This window comes from Nomascus leucogenys, chromosome 5 (genome assembly GCF_006542625.1).
Source record: "Nomascus leucogenys isolate Asia chromosome 5, Asia_NLE_v1, whole genome shotgun sequence".
Lineage (NCBI taxonomy): Eukaryota > Metazoa > Chordata > Mammalia > Primates > Hylobatidae > Nomascus > Nomascus leucogenys.
The window spans coordinates 43,627,076-43,649,691 of record NC_044385.1 but is presented as its reverse complement, the minus strand read 5'-3'; the positions used below and the strand labels follow the sequence as shown (position 1 = coordinate 43,649,691).

Here is a 22,616-nt window from a genome sequence, read left to right as displayed (position 1 = left end):
TACATGACTACTGTCTTAGAGAGACTTATATTTCAAAACTTTGAAATATAAGTCTCTCTAAAGCTTGGGCCATATCACCAGTTTCCTTTAGTTTCAATTAGAGCCAATCATTTAGGATATATTTCAATAGCTAGTTGCATCAGTTGGTCAACTGATACTGTATATACAATATACTGAAGAATATATATACAGACTACTATATGAGGGACCATGAAAGAACTATGAAGAGAGAAGACATGGCTCCTATCCTAGATATCTGTAATCTGAATTTAACAATACCTACCATTTACTAAATATCTGCCATGTGCCAGACACTGAGATCCTAATAATGGCTATGATTTTTTGAATGCTTATATGTTAGGCTGTAAGTACTTTACACATATTAGCTCCTTTCATCCTCACACTAGCCCCATGAGATTGGTAACTATGACTCATACCTATTTCACAGATGGAAAAACCAAAGAACAGGTCAGTTAAGTGGTCTCCCAGCTGGTAGGTGATCAATTCAGACACCAGAGCCTGCCTTGCTATGACCACACTACACTCCCTTGTCTGCTCTCTGACATAAAGTGCTTAATGCATCAACCCATTTAATCCTCATCACAATCCTGTGAGATTCATATTATGACTGCCCCCATTTTATGGATAAGGACATAAGGCATTCAGTGGTTAAGTAGCTTGCCTAAAGAAGCACAACTATTAAGTGGTGATGCCAAGATTCAAATCCAAGTATGTCTGACACCAAAGTTGCAGAGCTTTCTGGGAAGAGGAGGCAGACTTTCCATCTGATCCTCAAAGGACTCTACATTTTAAAAACATGAGGCCATTGATGCAAAAGTGAAATGCTCAAGGTATAAGAGCTCTCTGGTTTTTGAGTCAGACCTCACTCTGTTATGCTCAGTTGTCTCTGCTAGTTGACTGGGATAGATGAACAAAACCTGTCCATGGCAACCTTCACCTGAATTGAGCATGAGAGCCCTGGAGAGTATATAAATGTAAGATTTCTTAGTATCTGGACTTGGCTGTTGACATGGATCTGCTTGACTCCAAAACCTATTTTCCTTTCTTGTGCATTTTACTGGTTCTTAGGTAAACAGTGTTAGAATTATGAAACAACTGACTCTACTCATAAATGGAAATGATTACATTTTAAAAGCTTAGAGGCCACAGCCATTTTGTTTTGGGAGGTTATGGACATTTTCAAAGACTACAGCTGAATTAAGTGCTTTCTGGCTTATGCAATCAAGTTCTAGAGGGAGTTTCAACCAATATTTTGCCACATTTGCTTGGAGCTCAGCTGCATTTCTCTGGAAGTGATTTAACTTCAGAAGCCTTTCTTTTCTCTATAACGTAACTTTCTGATAGCTTGAATGTTTGGTGGTGAGCAGGGTTGATTCTGTGGTGGAGTTACTTTATAATGCCAACGGGAGAGGTTCTATTCTGCCTGGAAATAGACAGAACAGATGCCAGTAATTTTAATGTCAGCTTGAGCCATCACGTGCTCATAACTTGGGCTCACATATTTCAGTCAGCCTGAAAATAAAGGCAGTAGAGGCAAATAGAAAAGCACTGGGCTCTGCACCTGAGCAGACGTGGGTTCAAGTTTGGCTCTGTCACTTAACAATTTGTGACTTTGGGCCAACTCTGAATCTGAAGCCTCAGTTTTCTCATCTTAAAAATCAGACTTAAATTAGTACCTACTTCATAAGGTTATTACAAAGATTCTATTGAGATATTGAAGTACTTTAGTCCGTTTATGATGCCAATTTATAATACAGTCATTTATAGGACTTGTTTTTCCCAGAAGTAGAGTTTCTTCAGACATTGGTTTAAGCTGAGGTTATGTACTGGGCAGCCTCCCAGCCCTCACTATCAGACCTTCTCCACCCTGATGGATTTTATCCAGGATGTGAGCAGGGTGTGGGGCAGGAGAATGTATGCTAACAGGATGGACACAAGGAATACAAGAGCTGTCCAAAGAGTACCTCTATAATCTTTGCTGGGATTCTCTTGCCTGTGTCCTCACCCCAGTTAATGCTGTGCATTTCTGGATCCTATAGCTTCCTCCCCAGCCCACAGTATCCTATGTTTGCACAGCATTTGCTTCATTAAAAGATCTGTAGTCAAAACACTGCTCAAAGAAATAAGAGATGACACAAACGAATGAAAAAACATTCCATGCTCATAGATAGGAAGAATCAATACCATTAAAATGGCCATACTGCCCAAAGCAATTTACAGATTAAATGCTATTGCTATTCAACTACCATTGATATTCTTCACAGAACTAGAGAAAGCTATTTAAAAATTCATATGGAACTAAAAAAGAGCCCAAATAGCCAAGAAAAAAGAACAAAGCTGGAGGCATCATACTAGCTGACTTCAAACTATACTACAGGGCTACAGTAACCAAAAGAGCATGGTACTGGTGCAGAAACAGACACATAGGCCAATGGAACAGAATAGAGAACTCAGAAATTAGACTGCACACCTACAACTACCTGATCTTTGACAAACCTGACAAAAGCAAGCAATGGGAAAAGGATTCCCTAGTAAAATAAATGGTGCTGGGATAACTGGCTAGCTATATGCAGAAGATTGAAACTGGACCCTTTCCTTACACCATGTACAAAAATTAATTCAAGATGGATTAAAGACTTAAATGTAAAACTCTAGTGGCTCATGTCTGGAATCCCAGCACTTTGGGAGGCCAAGGCAGGTGAATCACTTGAGGCCAGGAGTTTGAGACCAGCCTGGGCAATATGGCGAAACCTTGTCTCTATGAAGAAAGACAAAAATTAGCCACGTGTGGTGGTGCATGCCTGTAGTCCCAGCTACTCAGGAGGCTGAGGCATGAGAATTGCTTAAACCCAGGAGGTGGAGGTTGCAGTGAGCTGAGATCATACCACTGCACTTTAGCCTGGGTGACAAAGCGAGACTCCATCTCAAAAACAAAACAAAACAAAAACAAAAACAAAAAAGTAAACCCCAAATTATAAAAATCCTGAAAGACAACATAGGCAATACCATTCAGGATATAGGCACAGGCAAAGATTTCATGACGAAGACACGAAAAGCAATCAAAACAAGAGCAAAAATTGACAAATGGGATCTAATTAAACTAAAGAGTTTCTGCACAGCAAAAGAAACTATCAACAAAGTAACACAATCTACAGAATGAGAGAAAAATTTTGCAAACTATGCATCTGGCAAAAGTCTTATATCCAGCATTTCTAAGGAACTTAAAGAAAAACAACTCCATAAAAAGGACACGAACAGACGCTTTTCAAAAGAAGACATACGTGTGGCCAACAAACATATGAAAAAAGCTCAACATCACTGATTATTAGAGAAATGTAAATCAAAACCACAATGAGATACCATCTCACACCAGTCAGAACGGCCATTATTAAAAGGTCAAAAAACAACAGATGCTGGCGAGGTTGCAGAGAAAAAGGAATGCTTATACACTGTTGATGGGAGTGTAAATTAGTTCAGCCATTGTGGAAGACCTAAAAGACCTAAAGACAGAAATACCATTTGACCTAGCAATTTAAATCCTAGGTATATACCCAAAGGAATATAACTCATTCTATTATAAGGACACATGCATATGTATGTTCACTGCAGCACTATTCACAACAGCAAAGACATGGAATCAACCTAAATGCCCATCAATGATAGACTGGATAAAGAAAAGATGGTACATACAATATACTCCATGGAATACTATGTGGACATAAAAAAGAATAAGATCACATCCTTTGCAGGGACATGGATGGAGCTGGAGACCATTATCCTTAGCAAAGTAACACAGGAACAGAAAACCAAGTACCGCATGTTCTCACTTTTAAGTGAGAGCTAAATGTTGTTCTCATAGATACACAGAGGGGAACACACCCTGGGGCCTTTCAGAGGGTGGAGCTTGGAAGGAGGGAGAGGATCAGAAAAAATAACTAATGAGTACTGGGCTTAATACCTGGGTGATGAAATAATTTGTACAACAAACCCCCATGACACAAGTTTACCTATGTAACAAACCTGCACTTGTACCCCTGAACTTAAAAGTTAAAAAAAAGATCTGTACTCATCAGTTATAACAACAGTAATAGTAATTTCTAGCTATTAAGTACCTGTGAGGTGCCAGACACGCTATCTCAAAGTGTAAAAAATATCTCTTTTAAGTACTATTCTTATCCTTGCTTTATGGATGAGAAAATAAAAGGTTCAGAGAAGTTAGTTATTTGCTTAAGATCTTGTGGCCAGTTGACAGCGGAGCCAAGATTTGTAATGATATCTCTTTGTCTCTACACTCTTGCTCTTTGAAGTGTATCAGACTACTTTCCAGAAATAAACTAAGAGAAAAGCGTGGCTGGAAAGGTAAGTTAGGCCCCGATAGTATGGACTTTTGTGTGGCAGGATTTTTGGTGGCAAGAATTTTGTAACTTGAAACTGGGCCTTCCAGGTTGGGAAATCATTACACTCAAGGGGGAGCTAGAGCAACACTGGAGGATGAAATCAGCACAAGAGAATGAGAGAGGAAAAGAATGTCAGAGGATGCTCCCATTAAGGGGAATTAAAAGAACTAGCGAAGGAAGTGTGGGAAGGAGATAGGGAAAGTCAAGGGGAAAAAAAAAATATTTCAGGATGGTGGTTAAGAATATCAAAGGCTCCAGAGAAATTAAAGGGGATGAAGACTTGGCAAAGGTCACTGGATTAAATAACATCACTGGTGATTCCCAAGAGACCCATGTTAATAGAACGGTGAGCTCAGAAGTGTTGGGAGACAATGGTTTTAAGCAGTGAGTGGAAAAGTTATTGAGGATATTTTAGCATGAAGTGTGGTGACATTTGGTAAGAACAGGGAATTTAAAAGGGTAGCCAGACTCCAGCAGGGCTTTTAGATGGAAGCATGTTGCTGGCAAAAGGGACAGGGCCAGAGAATGTAATCAAATTTCAATATATTCAGCAACTACTTTGGCTGGAAGGGAAAATGGAGAGATGAATTGTCTAGAAGTGAAAAAGCAGAGAAGCTGGCAAGAGATGAGGGTAAATTGAGAAGTAAAACACAGCCATCAGCTTTGGAAAGCTGGGCCAGTCCTGCTTTCTTTCCCCTGCGATGTTCCTTACATCAGCCAGGAGCTGCAGGAGTTTGACTCATGGGGGCTGCCCAGGCGTTGGCTGCATCTCACACCCCTGGCCTGCCTTGACTCTTCTTCGCCCTCATTCTCAGACTCCTCCATCTTTTTTTCTTGTTTTGAGATGAGTCTCATTCTGTTGCCTAGGCTGGAGTGCAGTGGCATGATCTTAGCTCACTGCAGCCTCAAATTCCCAGGCTCAAGTAATCCTCCCACCTCAGCCTCCCGAGTAGCTCCAAGTACAGGGATGCACCACCATGCCTGGCTAATTGTGTGTGTGTGTGTTTGTAGAGATGGGGTTTCCCCATGTTGCCCAGGCTGGTCTTGAACTCCTGGGCTCAAGCGATCTATCCACCTTGGTTTCCTCAAATGCTGAGATTACAGGTGTGAGCAACCATGCCCCTCAGACTCCTCCATCTTTTAACCTCTCTATCTGCCTAACCTCCAGGTAGGTGAGGAGCCAGGAGGCCTGGGCTGAATTGGGCCCATACTGTTCTTGAAGGGGAGACTCTGCCCCCTCCCTGCTCCCACAGTAGCACATACCACAGCTTCTGTCCCTTACCCAAGCAAGCTTACAGAATGCTGTTTTCCAGAGTCATACCTGGCAGGGGATGTAGGGGCAAGGGAAGGAGAAGCAAAGGAAAAGAAACAGAGAAGGGAATTTAGAGTTTCCAGTCTCCTCTGAGAAGGTTCAATTTCTGCAGTACTAAAAGAAGAAAAAACAACCTCACTCAGATTGTAAAATTTGTAATGCAATATAGAAAAATCCTGCTTAGTTTAGGCATCACTACAGTACTCATTAGAGGATTGAATGGCTTCGAATCTTTGGCTAAACAAAATAACAGGAAAATTAACAGTCTTCTACTTGAACACAGTCTACTTCTTCCCCTGAACAGCTGAGAAAATTGAACTGCAAAAGGCTAGATGGCTTCTCAGAGTCACAGAGCAGTTGGCATGGGAGCCAGGGCATCTCCATCTTCCTGACTGTTCGGCTTTAAGGTGCCTCTCTGGTCCACTGGCTTCCTTTGCCCACAGATGAGAAGGAAACTCATGGCTCATCAAAAGCTTTTACTTCCAACTGCACCGTCCTACCTCTCTGGGGACCCAAGCCGGGCCTCGTCAGCCAGTCTGTCGGCAGCTCCCTGTTGTCCTCTCTCAAGGGTATCGGTTTCTAATCTCCCACAGGAGCCTCCTCTTCTCAATCCAAACACTCAGGAGAATTTTAGCAGCTCCACAAGTGAAGAGAGATGGAAGCAGAGAGTTTAAACCCTGAAGGGCACATTCATTTGGATAAATAAGAACCCTAGAGTCTCTGACTTTTGAATTGGCCAAGGGGAAAAAAGAATAAGACTAGGGCAGACTGGCTTCTATCCTTCATTCCTTTCATCCTCGCCTCCAAATATTCTTTTGATTTTGCTCTGGTGGAGTGTTTGTTTTCAGCACTTTTTTCCTTTCTTTTTTATGTGTGTCCTTTCCTTTTAGATTTTATAGGTACATGTAATATTTATGTGTCAGTGACCTTCCAAAGCAGTTTTAGAGATTTTCTGTTTACATTTAGGAATTTTCTTTAAGGTCTATGGAGTCCTTTGTGCTTTTTCCAGGAAAGGCACTCAGTAAGAACCAAAACAAACAATTGAATAACTCAAATTTGATCGGAGCCAAGTCCCTTAGAAGTGTAAGAAAAAGAAAAGTTAGTATTTGTTTTTGTTGTTTCCTTTCCCCTCCCCAACCCATTCAAATATTTAAGCCATTTCTACTTCTCTGGTTCAGGAGTTTAAGGCTAAGCTCTAAGCCTTATATTGGACAAATCTTGACACTGGCAGATTTAGCAAGGCACACCTCAGAAATGATCCAGAAACTATGAAAACAATGTTTACTTCACCCAGTCTCTGGGAAAACTCATGCCAGTATATTTTACATTTGTCTCTTTGACCATGAAGGATGGGGAGCTATTATTGCTCTAGCCAAATTGTACATGTCCCTGGCAGGGCTAGGGCTACATCATTCAGTGACTGCCATGCAGGCCCCTTAAAGATTTGTCAGAAGCCAGGAGAATGCCTGTGGTTACTCTGCAGCACAAACTGACCAAATGGGATCACATTCAGTTGCTTGCCTAACCCTCCCTCCTCCTTCCCCACTTGATCTGTTCTGTGAAAAAGTTATCACGGATCCTGCAAGAGCAAGGGCCGGTTCTATTTAGAAAAGGTGAAAAATCCTGTATTCACATTTCATTGCTTCTAATAACTAGCTCTTGGACCTTGGGCAAGTTACTTAGTCTGTTTGTGTCTCAATTACCCTGGTTGTACAAAAATAGTAATAATACCTGCCTTATACAATAGCTGTGAGGATTAAGTGTGATAATGGATGTAAAAGCTCCTGGTATTGTTCTTGACAGTTTGTATTCATCGATATATATATTAGCTTTTTTTCTATTTATGCCACAAAGCTCTCTGGAATCTCTGTTGGACATCATGATATAAAACAATCCTCCACTAAAAATGGAATTAAATTGCAGATTAAGGCTAACCCACAAAATTGATAATTTCTAAAAATGGAAATGATTCTTCCATGGTTCCTGCCCTGGCAATGAGGAGTACATCTTTCCAGGATGGTGGCTACTGCACCAAACTGCCGCCTGCTGTAACCAAAGTGATCTAGGTCTCTCCCCTACCCAGAGTTCTGGTGTTTCTAAGACTTCTCAACATTTACCAACAGAAATGAAAGGGAAGGAGTCTCATGGAACAATGGCTCTTACACTAGAAGCTTGAAGTCATGAGCTAGGTAAAAGTATCTGCCAGGTCAACTAGGTGAATGTGTAGCAATATTAACCCCCATCCATTTGCTTTCACTACTTTTATAGTAGCACTAAGTAGTAAGGATTAAATGTGATATTATATAAAATGCTATAATATATGTAAATCAGCTAGCTAGAAGCCGGGATGTCAAAAGAGTTGAATCCCTACCTCTGCCCATCCTCCAGTCTACTGCATGAACTCTATGGTCTTCAGGATTTGTAGTTTTTTTTGTTTTTTTTTAAATGATAAAAATTCACACTCAGCAAGAGAACAGTGGTTTTGCTGAATACAGAATATATACACGGAATTTTTAGCATTTAAGGAATTCCAAATCCTATTAATAAATATGACTTTATAATAGCAAAAATCTTTTCAAGACTTTTTAAATAAAAAAAATCTGAACAGTAAAGCAGAAAAAAAAATGAGCACTCTGTGTCAGCCCAATTACACTACTCCATTTATTAGATAAGAGGATTAGTTAATTTGAGTGTGAAGACTTTTTTTTCCTAAAATTTTATTAAAAGTGATGCTTCTCCTCTTTATGAGGGTCAAAAGAATAATACAGTTACTAGTCCACAGGGAAGATAAATATTTGTTGAATGAATGAATTAATGTTCTTATGCAATTGGAATAATTAGAAAAAAACAGGCTGTTAGATGCAAGAGTCTTAAATTATTTAAATGAAATCTTTTTGCTGAGAGCCCTGGGATTGTGATTCTGGCTTTCCTGAAAGAAAGACTCTGTTGTATTTTAGTTCCAAGATGCAGTGCAGGGGCTCTATTTAAGGTAAGGGCCAGTGACCCTGGGTTCCTTGCCAGGACCTCGAGCAACTCAAACGTTGAAAGATGTGGATGAAAAGAAAAAGGGAAGGGGTTGATTTAGCTCAAAGTGGGGAAGGCTAAGGTTGGTTATCATAAAACAGCATTTGAAGACTATTGGAAGGACGACACTTCCTTAAAATACACTTAAGCCAAAGAAAAAGGGATGTAAGTTAGGCACACAAAGGATTTTTTAAAAATTGTGGTAAAAAAAACACAACAAAATTTACTATCTTAATCATTTTTAAGTATATAGTACAGTGGTTTAACTATTTGCACATTATGCAACGAGAAGGTTCTCGACAGTGAAGTTTGTGAACAGTGATGGATCTTGTTCTCTCTTGCAATTTGGATGGAAAAGCATGAAATTTCCTCTTTGAAATTTTGAAAAATTGCTCACATTCTGAGTCCTGACAGGCTGGCCAGGATGATTTCCTGGGATCACTTCTAGCCCAACGACTCTATGGCAAGGCAGTGATATGGGTGGCCCAACACTGAAGTAGACATACTGATGAAAGTGTCTTGGCTTAGACAGAGGTAGGTAGTTCATCTTTGCATTTGGTTAAAATGAACCTTAGCACTTATAAAACTCTGATTCCATATCATTCGATTTCCAAGCTTGGGAGGGTTATAACATGGTGCTTTAACTTGAAGCCCATGGAACAAATGTAGCTTTGTACTGCTAACATTACCTTGGGTTTATATGCATTCAGCATTGACATCTCTACATTTTGACCTCTGACGTGTTTTGGTTGCCTCTGGACTGGTGGTGACGATGACTTCTGGTTATTCCGACAGACGCAAATGAAGAAGAAGAGTAAAGCAATGGCCAGGGGAATGGCCACACTTGGCACTAGTATGTACAGGATTTCCATTTTATTCTTCTCCTTGGAATCCTTTGAATCTGGGTGCAGAAATGAAAAAGAGCAAAAGTTATACTCTTTAAAGTAACATGTATAATATTACATTGCATAGTTTAAAATGAACCACCTCTTCTATTCTTCTATACACACAAATCCCACTGTGAGAAAAAAGGAATCCATTGCTTATTACCATTTGTTTCCATCAAACCTTCAACATAATTTATTGAAGTTTAAAAGTTTAAAGTTCAAATGTTTAAAAACTGCAGAGGGACATTATGAAAACTTTGTATGTGTGTGGGTCCCCCTCTGGTGTTGCCTCTCTTTAGTGGCAGACCCACATTTCTCTAACACCTTAAAAGTTAAACGCCATGTGAATGGACTGTATACATCCAAGAGCCTTAATGTGGACCACAGGGCTCTTCTTCCATTGGCTGCCAGCCGAGATCAGCCCCCACAAGATGGTGTTCTAGAAACCATGACCTTGTCTTGGCTGGTTTGGACTTATGGGGCCAATCCTGCATCTTCCAGAATCAACATTACTAAGGAATCCTGGTCCCAGTGTCCAAAAAGCCACTGGCCTGAGAATATGGGGGCCTGAAGTCAGGGTCACTTTGGTCTTTGATCAGCTGTGTGGCCTTGAACACACATTCACGTCTCTGGGCCTCATTCTTTACCTCTGCAAAAGTAAGTGTCTGTTTTGGATGGTGTCTATATTTCCTTCCAGCATGGCAGCACTGTATAACCTGACACTTTATTGAAACCCCAGAATTCTTAAATGGTTTCATGTGAGCCCAATAATTATGAGTGCTAACACTTTGAAGTATATTTTTGAAATCTTATATCCCATTGCTTGGAAAAGAATATAATATGTGTAGAACATGAGACATACTTTTCTTTTTATCAGTTTGAGCCTGACCATTGAAACCAAATACTTAGGCATATACTGTCATTAATGAATTATTTGACTGGTAAAACAAACACAGAATTATGGGATAGTAATTAGAGGGGTTACATAATGACGTGCCCTGATAACCAAGATCAGCTATCTTTAAGAAAATTCAAAGTGTGAAAACTCAAATTGACACAAAATTCAGAGATGATTATTTACCTTACAAAATAATTAACCATGCGTTCATTCAATTATCCTTCCACTCATTCAGTAAGTCAATAAACAAAAGCTACTGCATGTCAGGCACTATTGTAGGTACTGGGAACATAAAATTAAGTATGACATGTCCTCTGCCCTTAAGGGGCTCATCGTCTGGTAAGGAAAATAGAAGAAAGATAATGACATGTCCTGTAGATGCTAAACTGGAAGTATAAAGAGAGTGATGAAAAGACCTAAAAGGTCCTTTAAATAATGAGTTACCCTAGTACATGTAAATGAGAATAAACCATATGTAGTTTTTACTTGTACACACCTTGTTTGGGAACTGTTTGGCAGGTGAGATATGGCATATCAGTTATTCGAAAGGAATACCAAAACCTGGTTTTGGGACTGTGCCCTGTGAGTTAGCCCTCAGAAGAGTCTGGTTACAGAGTAGAATAAAAAGAATAAGAATTTCAGGCTGGGTGCAGTGGGTCATGCCTGTAATCCCAGCACTTTGGGAGGCCGAGGCAGGCAGATTGCTTGAGCCTAGGAATTTGAGACCAGCCTAGGCAACATGGTGAAACCCCACCTCTACAAAAAATTAAAAAAATTAGCCAGGCATGATGGTGCATGTCTGTAGTCTTGGCTACTTAAGAGGCTGAGGCAGAAGGATTACCTGAGCCCAGAAGGTTGAGGCTGCAGTGAGCTGTGATTGCGCCACTGCACCCCAGCCTGGGTGACAGAGAACCCAATTTTAATATTTATCAAATATTTTCTACTGGTGCAAAATCATGTTAGCTATTATTACTATGGACCAGGTGCTTTTCATAAACTCATTTTAGTCACAACCAACTCTATAAGGTAGATGACATCCTTATCCTCATTTTTATAGGTGAAGATGCTGGAAGACAGAGTGGTTAAGTAACTTGCCCAAGGACATGCAGCTAGTAAGTCAAAAGCTGGGATTCCATCGTTGGTCTTGCTTTTTGCCCACCATTCTAGCTACTACACTTCACTGCCAATAATTGGAGAATTTTGCCCCTATTTTCTCATAGTAGGGTTCCTCTTGTTTCATGGAGGTAGGAAGGATGAGGGTGATCTGAAAGGAAAGGAATAACACTGAAGCTTTGCCAAATGTGATGCTTTTGAAATCCCTGCTTTTTTTTTTTTTTTTTTTTTTTGAGATTGAGTCTCGCTCCGTCGCCAGGCTGGAGTGCAATGGTGCGATCTCGGCTCACTGCAACCTCTGCCTCCCGGGTTCAAGCGATTCACCTGCCTCAGCCCCCTGAGTAGCTGGGACTACAGGCATGTGCCACCATGCCCAGCTAATTTTTGTATTTTTAGTAGAGACGGGGTTTCACCATGTTGGCCAGGATGGTCTCGATCTCTTGACCTCGTGATCCACCTGCCTCGGCCTCCCAAAGTGCTGGGATTACAGAAAATCCCTGCTTTATACACTGTTACAGGTAAATATATAACCCAGGCATCACTGGAGGCTGTTGTAGTCAGTGCTGGGTAATGTGCACCAGTAATGATTGTGTCTACATGCCTATAGATAGACAGAAAGGAATCACCTGAGTAGAAGACCATCTGCCACAGGGCACCGAGTCAGAAACCTCTGAATAATGCCTTTTTCATTATCTACGTGACCTTCAGTAGGCCCTTAGCCACTCCAAGCAAACTCATCTGTAAAATGGGAGTAATACCTACTTCACAGAATTGCTGTAAGCAACAAATCTATTCTAGTACCAGTTACCACTCAATGTTTACCCTTTACCCTTAGACTAGAGGGGGATTCACAGGTAAAAGTTTTGGGCTGGAAGTTTTGGGCTAGATAATCCTAAGCAAGAAACAACCTCCCTGATCTCCATTTCCTCATTTATTCAATGGAATAAATAAGATTGGTAGAGCAGGAATAATAGTACCTGCTCTACCAATCTTATTTGGTTCACATGAGAATCAAATGAGATAATGTTCATGAAAGAACCTTGGATAATTGAAAATTGCCATACAGTTGTTGGATGTTACGGTTATTATTAACATTATAAACCATTTTCAAATTTCTCAGTACCCTAGGGGGGTAAAGTCTCTGTTGTTATTCTTGGTTTTTCAGTGAAATCATTTTGAGGGTAATGATTACAAAAGCAATGAGGCTAATTTAGTACTAACGCAATGCTAGTCATTTTTCCAGGCCAGATTTTTAGCAACAAGAGAAAGTAGGGCCTCACCTGTCTGGCAAACAAAGGAGTCTATTCTATACTCATGCCCTATCAGATTATTCATGGAAGGTCTTCTATTGTAAACGAGGGTCTGGGACAAATCCCCCCGTAGGTCTGCAGGAGAACAAACTTCAAGAAGCTGAATCCTTTAAACAGCCAAGCTTGGCTCCTTCTGATTACACTGAGGATATGCTAACAAGCACAAGGGGCCCAATGTCTTTTTGCCAAGTGAAATAATCAAGGAGAACAATACATGGTCATGTTGGAAGTGACAGAAACACATTCAGGCCCATGGTAAGTCTCCCATACAAAGTGCTTCCTTCCCTACACAGCTCTCTGCATTTGGCCATAAGGGGATTCAGTCTCTGCTGGCTCTCAAAATCTTATATAAAAATATTCCATAGAACAATGAGCCTTCCAAATGAAAAATTAGAAAACTAATATCTGCCTAGGTCCTTTTTGATGTCCTAGCATTTGTATTCCTCATTTTAACCCGGCAGGCACATTGGTGTTATCTTGATTTTACACATCGAGAAATTAAGACCGAGAAAGGAAAAATAACTTGTCAAAGCTACGAAGTAGCAGAGTCTGGGTTGGAATGCAAGCCTGTCTACCTTCAGTGCTTCTAGTAAATTATATTACTAATCAAAATTACCCTAAAACATTATATGTAACTGTTTTTCATCATTCTCCTTAAGAGTCCGAAGTTCTCTTTCAATGAAGACTAATACCTGGTGGGAATCATACTATTTTAAGAAAATCATTTTGGAACAATGGACATTATTCTTACTAGTCATTTTAAAGGGTAATGGACACCTCCAATGCATTACAGAGAAAATTGGCTGAAAATCAGAATGTTGAAGATTTTTAATACTTTGGAATAACTGTTTAAAAGTGAAATGCACATATTAGTTACATCAAGTTAAATACTTGAGATTTTTGAAACCAACGACTTAGTCCAGATCACATGATTAATTTCCTTTTAAAAATCAACAATTTGGTATCACAGTTCACATCTGACATTCCTATTTTATTTTTACAATGATATTCAATACTTTGATTAGTAATTAAATATAATAGAGAAAATACTCCTTTCTTATCCTGACATTTAAAGCAAAGTAATCATGATTTCTTATTAAAGAGGTACTTTTAATAAAGTGAAACATCATCTGGGATATTACTTTGAGTTAAAACAAGAAAAGGCTCTGGTTTTAAATATGGCAAAGGGGGGAAGAAATCTTACAGAACCTTAGAATTCAAGGGAAATTAAACAAGTTTAAATTATAACCTTGACTGAAAAAAATTTAAAAACCATAGAAAACAAACAGGAATCACTACCAATTTATTATCTGAAAACTATAAAATAAGCAGGTTGGTAGCAGATAGGGGCCTGCACCAGTGATTTAGGCATATGCCTGGAAGACGAGAGAGAGAGGTAATTAGGCCTTCAGTTGGCAGGCTGGGCCCAGGCATTCACTCTCTTGACTTGATGGAAATACTAAGTAGATGGTCTATTGCCTTATGTATTCTCAAATGAATTATTTTAAAAAATGCTTAATAGGCCATATACATTGATCAAAATTTTTCCCTGCAGAAAAGGTTTTAACTATAATAAGTTAGGGAGAGCAACTCATTTGTGAGCATTTGGGAAAAATCTTAGTAACTGGAATCCACACAAGTTCACTAAAAGTTTCTATAAACTCTCAGGGCCTCAGTTTCCTCCTCTATAAAAGAATTGGGCTAATCTTTTTTAATAATTAAAAAATGTTTAATTGTAAAAAATACCATAAAATTTACCATCTTAACCATTTTTAATTTTACATTTCAATAATGTTACATATATTTATTCTTGTTGTGCAACCAATCTCCAGAACTTTTTCATGCTGCAAAACTAAAACTCTATGCCCATTGAATAACTTCCCATTTCCCCTCTTCCCTCAGCCCTGACAACCACCATGGTACTTTCTGTTTCTACGATTTTGACTATTTTAGGTACCACATATAAGTGGATCATTCAGTATCTATCTTTCTATGACTGGTGTATTTCACTTAGTCTAATGTCCTCTAGGTTCATGATGCTGTACCATGTGACAGGATTTCCTTCTTTTTATGACTGAATAATATTCCATTGTTTGCATATACCATGTTTTCTTTATCCATTCATCCACTGATGGACATTTGGGTTGCTTTTGCCTTGTGGCTATCATGAATAATGTGCAGTGAACATGGGTGTACAAATATTTTGAGACCCTGGCTTCAATTCTTTCGGATTAAATACTCAGAAATGGGATTGCTGGATCAGATGGTAATTCTATTTCTAATTTTTTTTAGGAACTTCCATTCTGTTTTCCATAGCAGCTGCACCATTTTACATTCCTATCAACAGATCACAACAGTTCCAATTTCTTCATACTTGCTATTTTTTTAATAGTGGCATTCTAATGGGTGTGAAATGGTATCTCACTGGGGTTTTGATTTGCATTTCTCTAATTATTAGTGATATTGAACATCTTTTCATATGCTTTTGGCCATTTGTATATCTTCTTTGGAGGAATGTCTATTCAAGTCCTTTGCCCACTTTTTAATTGGGCCAATCTTTCAGTGACAAAATTCTATAGATTGCATAAAATTAAATCTCTTTCATTTTGATGAGATTATTAGTGATAGACCAAGCACATTTAAACTTTAGCAAAACATTTGATCAAATGACTCAAGTGACTTATGACATTCTTATGGACAAGATGAAGGGTTGAATAATAATATCATCAGATGTATTTGTAATTCATCATCTGCCTTTATTTAATAGTGTTAATCAGTTAATCAACATCAAATTGTAGAGGGCTATGCTTGAGGAATCCTGCCTGCCCAACGTTGTCATTGATGATATGTTTATCAAGCTTGAAATGGCCAGAATCCAGGAAAGATACCTAACTGTTTAATTACGGAATAAAATTTTAGAGGATCATACTCAACAGGCTAATACAATGAATCCAAACCAGAAGCTGAAATTGTAAAAATAAATATTATAAGTTGCTTTAAAGTTAAAGACCTTGTTTATAAAGCCCATGATTAGACAAACCTACTAAATAATTGTTGATGTAACCAAACCCCCAAAACAAACAAAAGATTACTAATAAGTTTTACTGAAGATTTAAAGGCTCAGATGAACCCAGCAACAGCATGATGCAATTGCTCAAAAATTTTCATATATGGCACTTATAGCAACATAATAGTATTCATTGGCAATACTGGGTAATAATCAAGAACATCGTGGTCCTCTTCTACCTGCTCCAGTTAAAAGCACCTATAGGAGTCATTTGCCGGAGATGAAAAGCAGGAGAAGAGTATGGGTTGAAACCCTTGTTCTTCTGGCTTCCTCCTTGCTGGGTTGAAGGCCATAGCATGTGCTCACGGACAGCCCTCTCTTCAGTCTCAGCTATATTCTGCAAGGTAAGGTAACTGATCTAGGATGGTAATACCTCCCATTCCTGTTAGCCCCAGGTCTCACAACTAAGAGCCACATTTTTAAGGAGGGCTCTAAAGGAGCAGGAAACACCTAGAGGAGAAGAATGGGCAAGGAAATGTAGGAGGACTCGTGATCTCTAGGCCAAAGAGAAAATCAAATGAAGGATGCGATATATGTCTTCAAATTTGTGTAAGAAATTATCCAAAAGTAAAAATTTGGATCTAGTCCATAGACTTGTTCTTTATTAGGTTTTTTAAAAAATATGAATCAGTGGCCAACATTTTAAACAAATCAGATTTTGCATACGAGTTTTGGTTTCTAGCTTACAAAGGCAGAACTTTTGAGCAGTTGGAATCATTCCATAATCACTTTGAAGTGGAAGGATTTCTCTGTCTCTGGAGATGTCTGGCAATGTTCAAGTAGAGGCTGGATGATTTCTATGGTTGCTCCCAAGGTTCTCTGATTTTATAAATTGAGTTGAAATAACTTATTTAGGCCCTTACTGAACTTTTTTTTTTGAGACGGAGTGTCACTCTGTCGCCGAGGCTGGAGTGCAGTGGTGTGATCTCAGCTCACTGTAACCTCCCCTCTGGGGTTCAAGCAATTCTCCTGCCTCAGCCTCCTGAGTAGCTGGGATTACAGGCACCCCCCCACCACACCTGGCTAATTTTTTTTTTTTTTGTATTTTTAGTAGAGATGGGGGTTTCACCATGTTGGCCAGGCTGGTTTTGAACTCCTGACCTTAAATGATCTGCCCGCCTCGGCCTCCCAAAGTGCTAGGATTACAGGCATAAGCCACCGAGCCCAGACCATTTCTTTCTTAAAACAATTTATTTAAAGCTGACTCTTATGAAGAGATTTAAAGTCAGTGATGACATTTCCCGAGTATCCTCAGCCCACCAGATCCAGTCTCAGTCCTTTCTGACCAGCTCCTTGCTGAGGCCAACCTCTACTGATAGTATCAATGGATACCTTTGACCTGTGGCTTCCAGTTAGGTTAACCTATAGGAGTCATTTGCCAGAGACGAAAGGCAGGAGAAGAGTATGGGTTGAAACCCTTGTTCTTCTGGCTTCCTCCTTGCTGGGTTGAAGGCCACAGCATGTGCTCACGGACAGCCCTCTCTTCAGTCTCAGCTATATTCTGCAAGGTAAAGTAACTGATCTAGGATGGTAATACCTCCCATTCCTGTTAGCCCCAGGTCTCACAACTTTCCTTGTTGGTTTCTCCTAATTCTGCCAATACCTCCCTAAATAATTACATTATAACATTTCCCTTAGTCTACTGGCTTGTGCCATGTGTTTCCTGCCAGAAGCTTAACCAAAAAACGCTTTGTTACAAAGCTGGTGGCAACAATCATTGTGGTGTTATATCAGATTTCTGTCACCAAAGGTTAAGATACCAACAAGCACTTCTTACTGGCATGGTGGTGAGCCCAAAGAGTTCAGAGGTTTCAGAAGCTTATTGCTAGAGCAGCTTACGTACTGGGTAAATGACTCAATATATACTAGGAACAACAACAAAAAAACCTTCGAGAGAAATTATTTTATGGTTAAAAATGTTCATGGAACATGACTTAGCTATAAGTTTTGGGTCACTATTGTTCTTTACTTTGTTGTTGAAAATGTATAGAGACTGGAAATGAAAGCACATCTTGAAAATCTCTGTAGTAGAAAAACAACTCTTCCAGAAAGCTTCAAACTATATAAAACAGTGCTGTACTTCTTCCTCCTTTACCCCTCTCCACCATCCAATTCACTGTAACATTCAATTTTATTTTGAAGAAATGGCTGAAAGACAAATTGCCTTACAACAGGTCTCCTATGAAATACGGGAGAAGGCTGCTGACAGAGCACGTTAAAAATGGCAGTGTTCACAATCTGGAAGACATCTGCCTTGCCCCAAACTGTAAACCACCACGTTGCAGAATATGGTTTGTGACAAAGTGGAGCCCAGGGTGGGTGTTTGTAAGTTATGGGACAAGTCAAGGCTATTCAGGCACAAAACTGGGCAATGCGCCCTTTGGCAAATTGTTGCAAGCCAATGACTTAAAAGGAAATACAAAAGCAATAGGCCAGGTATGAAAACTCCAAATGGAGCCAAATGGTTCACCACTTTTCTTATCATGGGTACTCTTTGGTGAAGCTGGTTGAGGAGGAAAAACAATACTGCTGCTTGGAACTTTTATTTGGCAGAGGGAGAAACCTTTACTTAGAGGAGAAACAGACATGTTGCCATGGCTAGGGGAAGAAACGTGGCCTCAAGATTTGATCAAGGGTAAAATAAAGGGCCATGGTTTAAATATAAAAACACCAATACGATCGGGATTCTGCCTTCCCATACAAATCAAGAAAAAAACAAATAGGGGATTTAAATGAGAGAGAGAGAGAGAATGAGAACATAAGTCTTGTGGTATTAATAAAATACAACCAAAGTAAAATGGACAGATGGTTGCAAAAGGAGCTCTCAGAGGTATTGACAGTTTCCAAAGCTGTGCCCCCAGAGCTGCATAGAAAAGCAATGATAAAGGGCTACTGTGAAATGGTGAACCTAGGCAGTGTGCCTAGATGCCAGTTAGAAAGAACTTAGGCAAAATGCTTCTTTCTCAATTTAGTTTACACCCAACCCAAGATATTTGACTTGGAAGGTGACCACAACAAAAGGTGAAAGCACAGTGAATGAAGCTTTGCAGGCAGAGAAGATGGCCAACTTTGAGGACTGGAGGAGACATGGGGCTTCCAGAAAGAGAGGAGATGGGACTTAATGGGAGAAGGGCACACCCTGTGAGATGTGGGTGGAGCTGCTGGGGAGCTAATCTATATCAGGGCTGCATCTAAGAGGAGCACAGTAGGGTCTCTCAGAGTAGGCTCCATTCCTATATCCCTGGAGCTGCAAATAAGAATATCAATGGGCAGCATCCCAAAGACCCAGAGAGATCATAATGATCAAAGGGAAAGGGAAAATAATAAAGCAATGTGTGTTCCTCTGAAATAATCAGGACTCTATTGTTTAAGCAGTTATGGCATGGTAGATGGAGGAATGGATATGAAATTCTATGGAACTGGTTTGAATCTTGGCTTCAGTAAAAACAATATTGTCTGTTTTTCCTTTAGGAAAATGGAGATGACACCTTTATCTTGTGTTTACTGTGTGGATTAAACCAATTAACTCAACACATTTTACTGAGCACCAACTAAGTCCTAGGTTAGATGCCGGCACAGATATCTTAGCACAGTATTCAACAAGCAGTAGTCATCATTAAAATGCCACGCACACAAGAGCAGACATTAAATTGGGAACTATATGACAACACTTAATGTGATTCATATATTTTTTTTCCATCTGATTCCTTCATTAGATTGTAGGCTACACAAGGGCATGGCCTGATTTAGCTTGTTCACGGGGTCTGAGACACAGTAGAAGCTCAACACATATTGGTTTCTGTGAGTGAATGAATAATTAGTAATTCTAATTGTTAGATGCCTGGAACACGAAAGAAAAGACATGGAGGATGAGAAGCCAGGTCTTGCCCAAACCATCTTTCGTCTTTTTTTTTTTTTTTTTTTCACTTTCTCTAAGCACTGTCTGGGCATATGCATATAATCCTAGCCAAGCCAATTCCCAGAATTTACAACAGCCATGTTTGGTTGTACTTAATTTTATATTCTGCGCTGGAGTGAAAGTTCACAGATAAAACAATCTGCAGCAGACTGTTCCCAAGCGCCTTTATTAGACAAAGTACAACAAACGTTCACATTTTCTATTTAATTAGGCCTATGCTTCTTTTAGCTTTACTTAGTTGAAACTAAAACAAAAGTTATCAGTAGGAAAATGAGAAACCCCATGGAGATTCTGAAATCTCCTTAACTCTGAGTTAGCTAAAGAATGCAGGAATTTTCCTATAAGACTCTGTCTCATTCAGGATGGAGGAGAAAAAGGGCTCACTTCAATCTGCCCCGCTAGCTTATAACTCACTGTAAAATGAAGTTATTCTCAAGTTTTATCTGTTTACACTCATACAAACACACACACAACAACATACATGCATAAACCACAGTTTAAAAGGCTGACTACAGATGTGAGTCCTGGGTCCACTTCTTATTAACCATGTGACCTCGGACACATGTTACTTAACCTCTCCAAGTTTCAGCTTTCTTTCTTGGGTATAATAAAACCCTACTCCTAGGGGGATAGAACTATTTAAACATGAGATAATGCCTAAAAGTATCAGCATAGTTTTCGGCTCATTGTAAGCATACAATAAATGGTAATTACTATTGAATATTATTGTTATTCTATAGTTTACAATTGTCCAGTGTAGAAAAGAGTTTCTCAACCCCAACATTCGACATTTTGGGCTAGATGATTCATTGTGTGGGCTGTTCTGGGTATTGCAGGATGTTTAGCAACATCCCTGACCTCTACACAACAGATGTCAGTGGCATCCCCCAACCCCACCCACTTGTGATAACCAAAATCTCTCCAGAAATTGCCAAATGTTCCCTGGAAGACAGAACTGCCCCTGGTTGAGAATCGCTGGTGTAGAACAAAGAGCAGTGGTCCTAGAGACAGGAGACCTGGTTTCCATGAATTCATCTGTGATCTTACGTAAGTCTTCTCACTTCTCTGGGCCTTGATTTTCTCATATGGTAAAACAGGGCTGGAAATTCCTACTTGATCTTTCGTGGTTTTGTGACAATGAAATGAGAAAAAAAAAATCAAATGCTCCAAAGGAGTTATAAAAGTAGGATTCCATGATGATCAGTTTGTTAGAGGTGGGCTGAGGGCGACTGGGAGAAGACAGGCACAGCCCTGAGCACAGCTGATGCTCACCTGCTGTCTTCTCAGGAATCTCACCTGGGAGCTACTGGCCCTCCAGCAGCTTATTGATCATATGTCAAGGCTTCCCTGTTCCTTTAATGGATATATTTGTGGCTTGGCTTGAAGAATTCAAGAGGAACTGCTTTGTTTTAAAATAAAATGAAAATGTTCTTTAAAAAAAAATTCTAAGTGGTGAAAACTGCCTTGTCATCTCTACATTTAACTTTCATCTAAATTCATCTCTCATGTGACTAGTATTAACCAGTCCTCAGAATTTTCACTGTGTCCTCTGCACATATATTCAGGAAAGAAACATTCCAAGGGTTTTCAACATCGCTATACTGATTAATACTAAGATAATAACACACTGGGTAATACTATGATAGATTTCTTCATCAGCATGGGAAGATTTTTGATGTCATATCATATAATGCAAATCAGCATGATGTAATCCAGAGGTGGAACCCATCATCATGCATGTATTTATTTCAGAAAAATCTTTAAATGAGAGATAGCAGAGTGCCTGGTAAAAGAGCACGAGCTTTCAGTTTGGTCAGAGCTCTATGCAGACAGTGGGTGGCTGTGTGATTTAGACAAGTCCTGTAGCCCCTTTGAACCTCAGTGAAATATGTTAATCACACCTACCCCACAGCATGGTTGTGAGTTTTAAATGGAGATGAATATGTAAAGCACCAGGCACCATGCAGGCACATAGTAGGTATTCTGTAGATGTAAGTGATCTCCCTCTTTCTACTCAGTTTGAAAGACCTTTCGAAGGTTTCTTTCACCCCTCCTAGCATGTGTTTGATCTGGATGCTGCAGGAAGGGCATTGAAATGAAAACAAGTACTTTCCAGGTATAATTTGTAGTCTTTGCTTAAACTAATTGTAATAGAGCTTGAGTCCTTGAATCAGAGTATCAACATGTCTTCCAGCTTCTGGGCAAATTACTTCCCTACTTCTGATGGGCATTAGTTGGAAATAAAGGGTCAGAAGTCACCCAAAGAACAATAGTGTTTACCTAGGGTGGAACGAATAATGCTTTTCTTTTCTTTTCTTTCTTCCTTTTTTTTTTCTTGAGACTGAGTCTCGCTCTATCGCCCAGGCTGGAGTGCAGTGGTGCGAGCTCGGCTCACTGCAACCTCTGCCTCCCAAGTTCAAGCGATTCTCATGCCTCAGCCTCCTGAGTAGCTGGGATTACAGGTACATGCCACCACACCTGGCTAATTTTTGTATTTTTGGTAGAGATGGGGTTTCATCATGTTGGCCAGGCTGGTCTTGAACTCCTGACCTCAAGTGATCTGCCTGCCTTGGCCTCCCAAAGTGCTGAGATTACAGGCGTGAGCCACCAAGCCCAGCCCATTTCTTTCTTAAAACAATTCATTTAAAGCCGGGCATGGTGGTGCATG

The 22,616-nt window shown here is 39.7% G+C and overlaps 1 protein-coding gene across 1 annotated transcript in view; it reads right to left on the bottom strand.

Annotated features, from left to right (window-relative positions):
* Positions 1 to 22,616, bottom strand: part of ROR1 (receptor tyrosine kinase like orphan receptor 1) — a 416,741-nt gene that overhangs the window by 12,787 nt on the left and 381,338 nt on the right. The window contains exon 8 of the mRNA XM_003265179.3: positions 9,444 to 9,655. Within this exon, the coding sequence (XP_003265227.2) occupies positions 9,444 to 9,655 (212 nt within the window). The remainder of the gene's footprint in view (positions 1 to 9,443; positions 9,656 to 22,616) is intronic.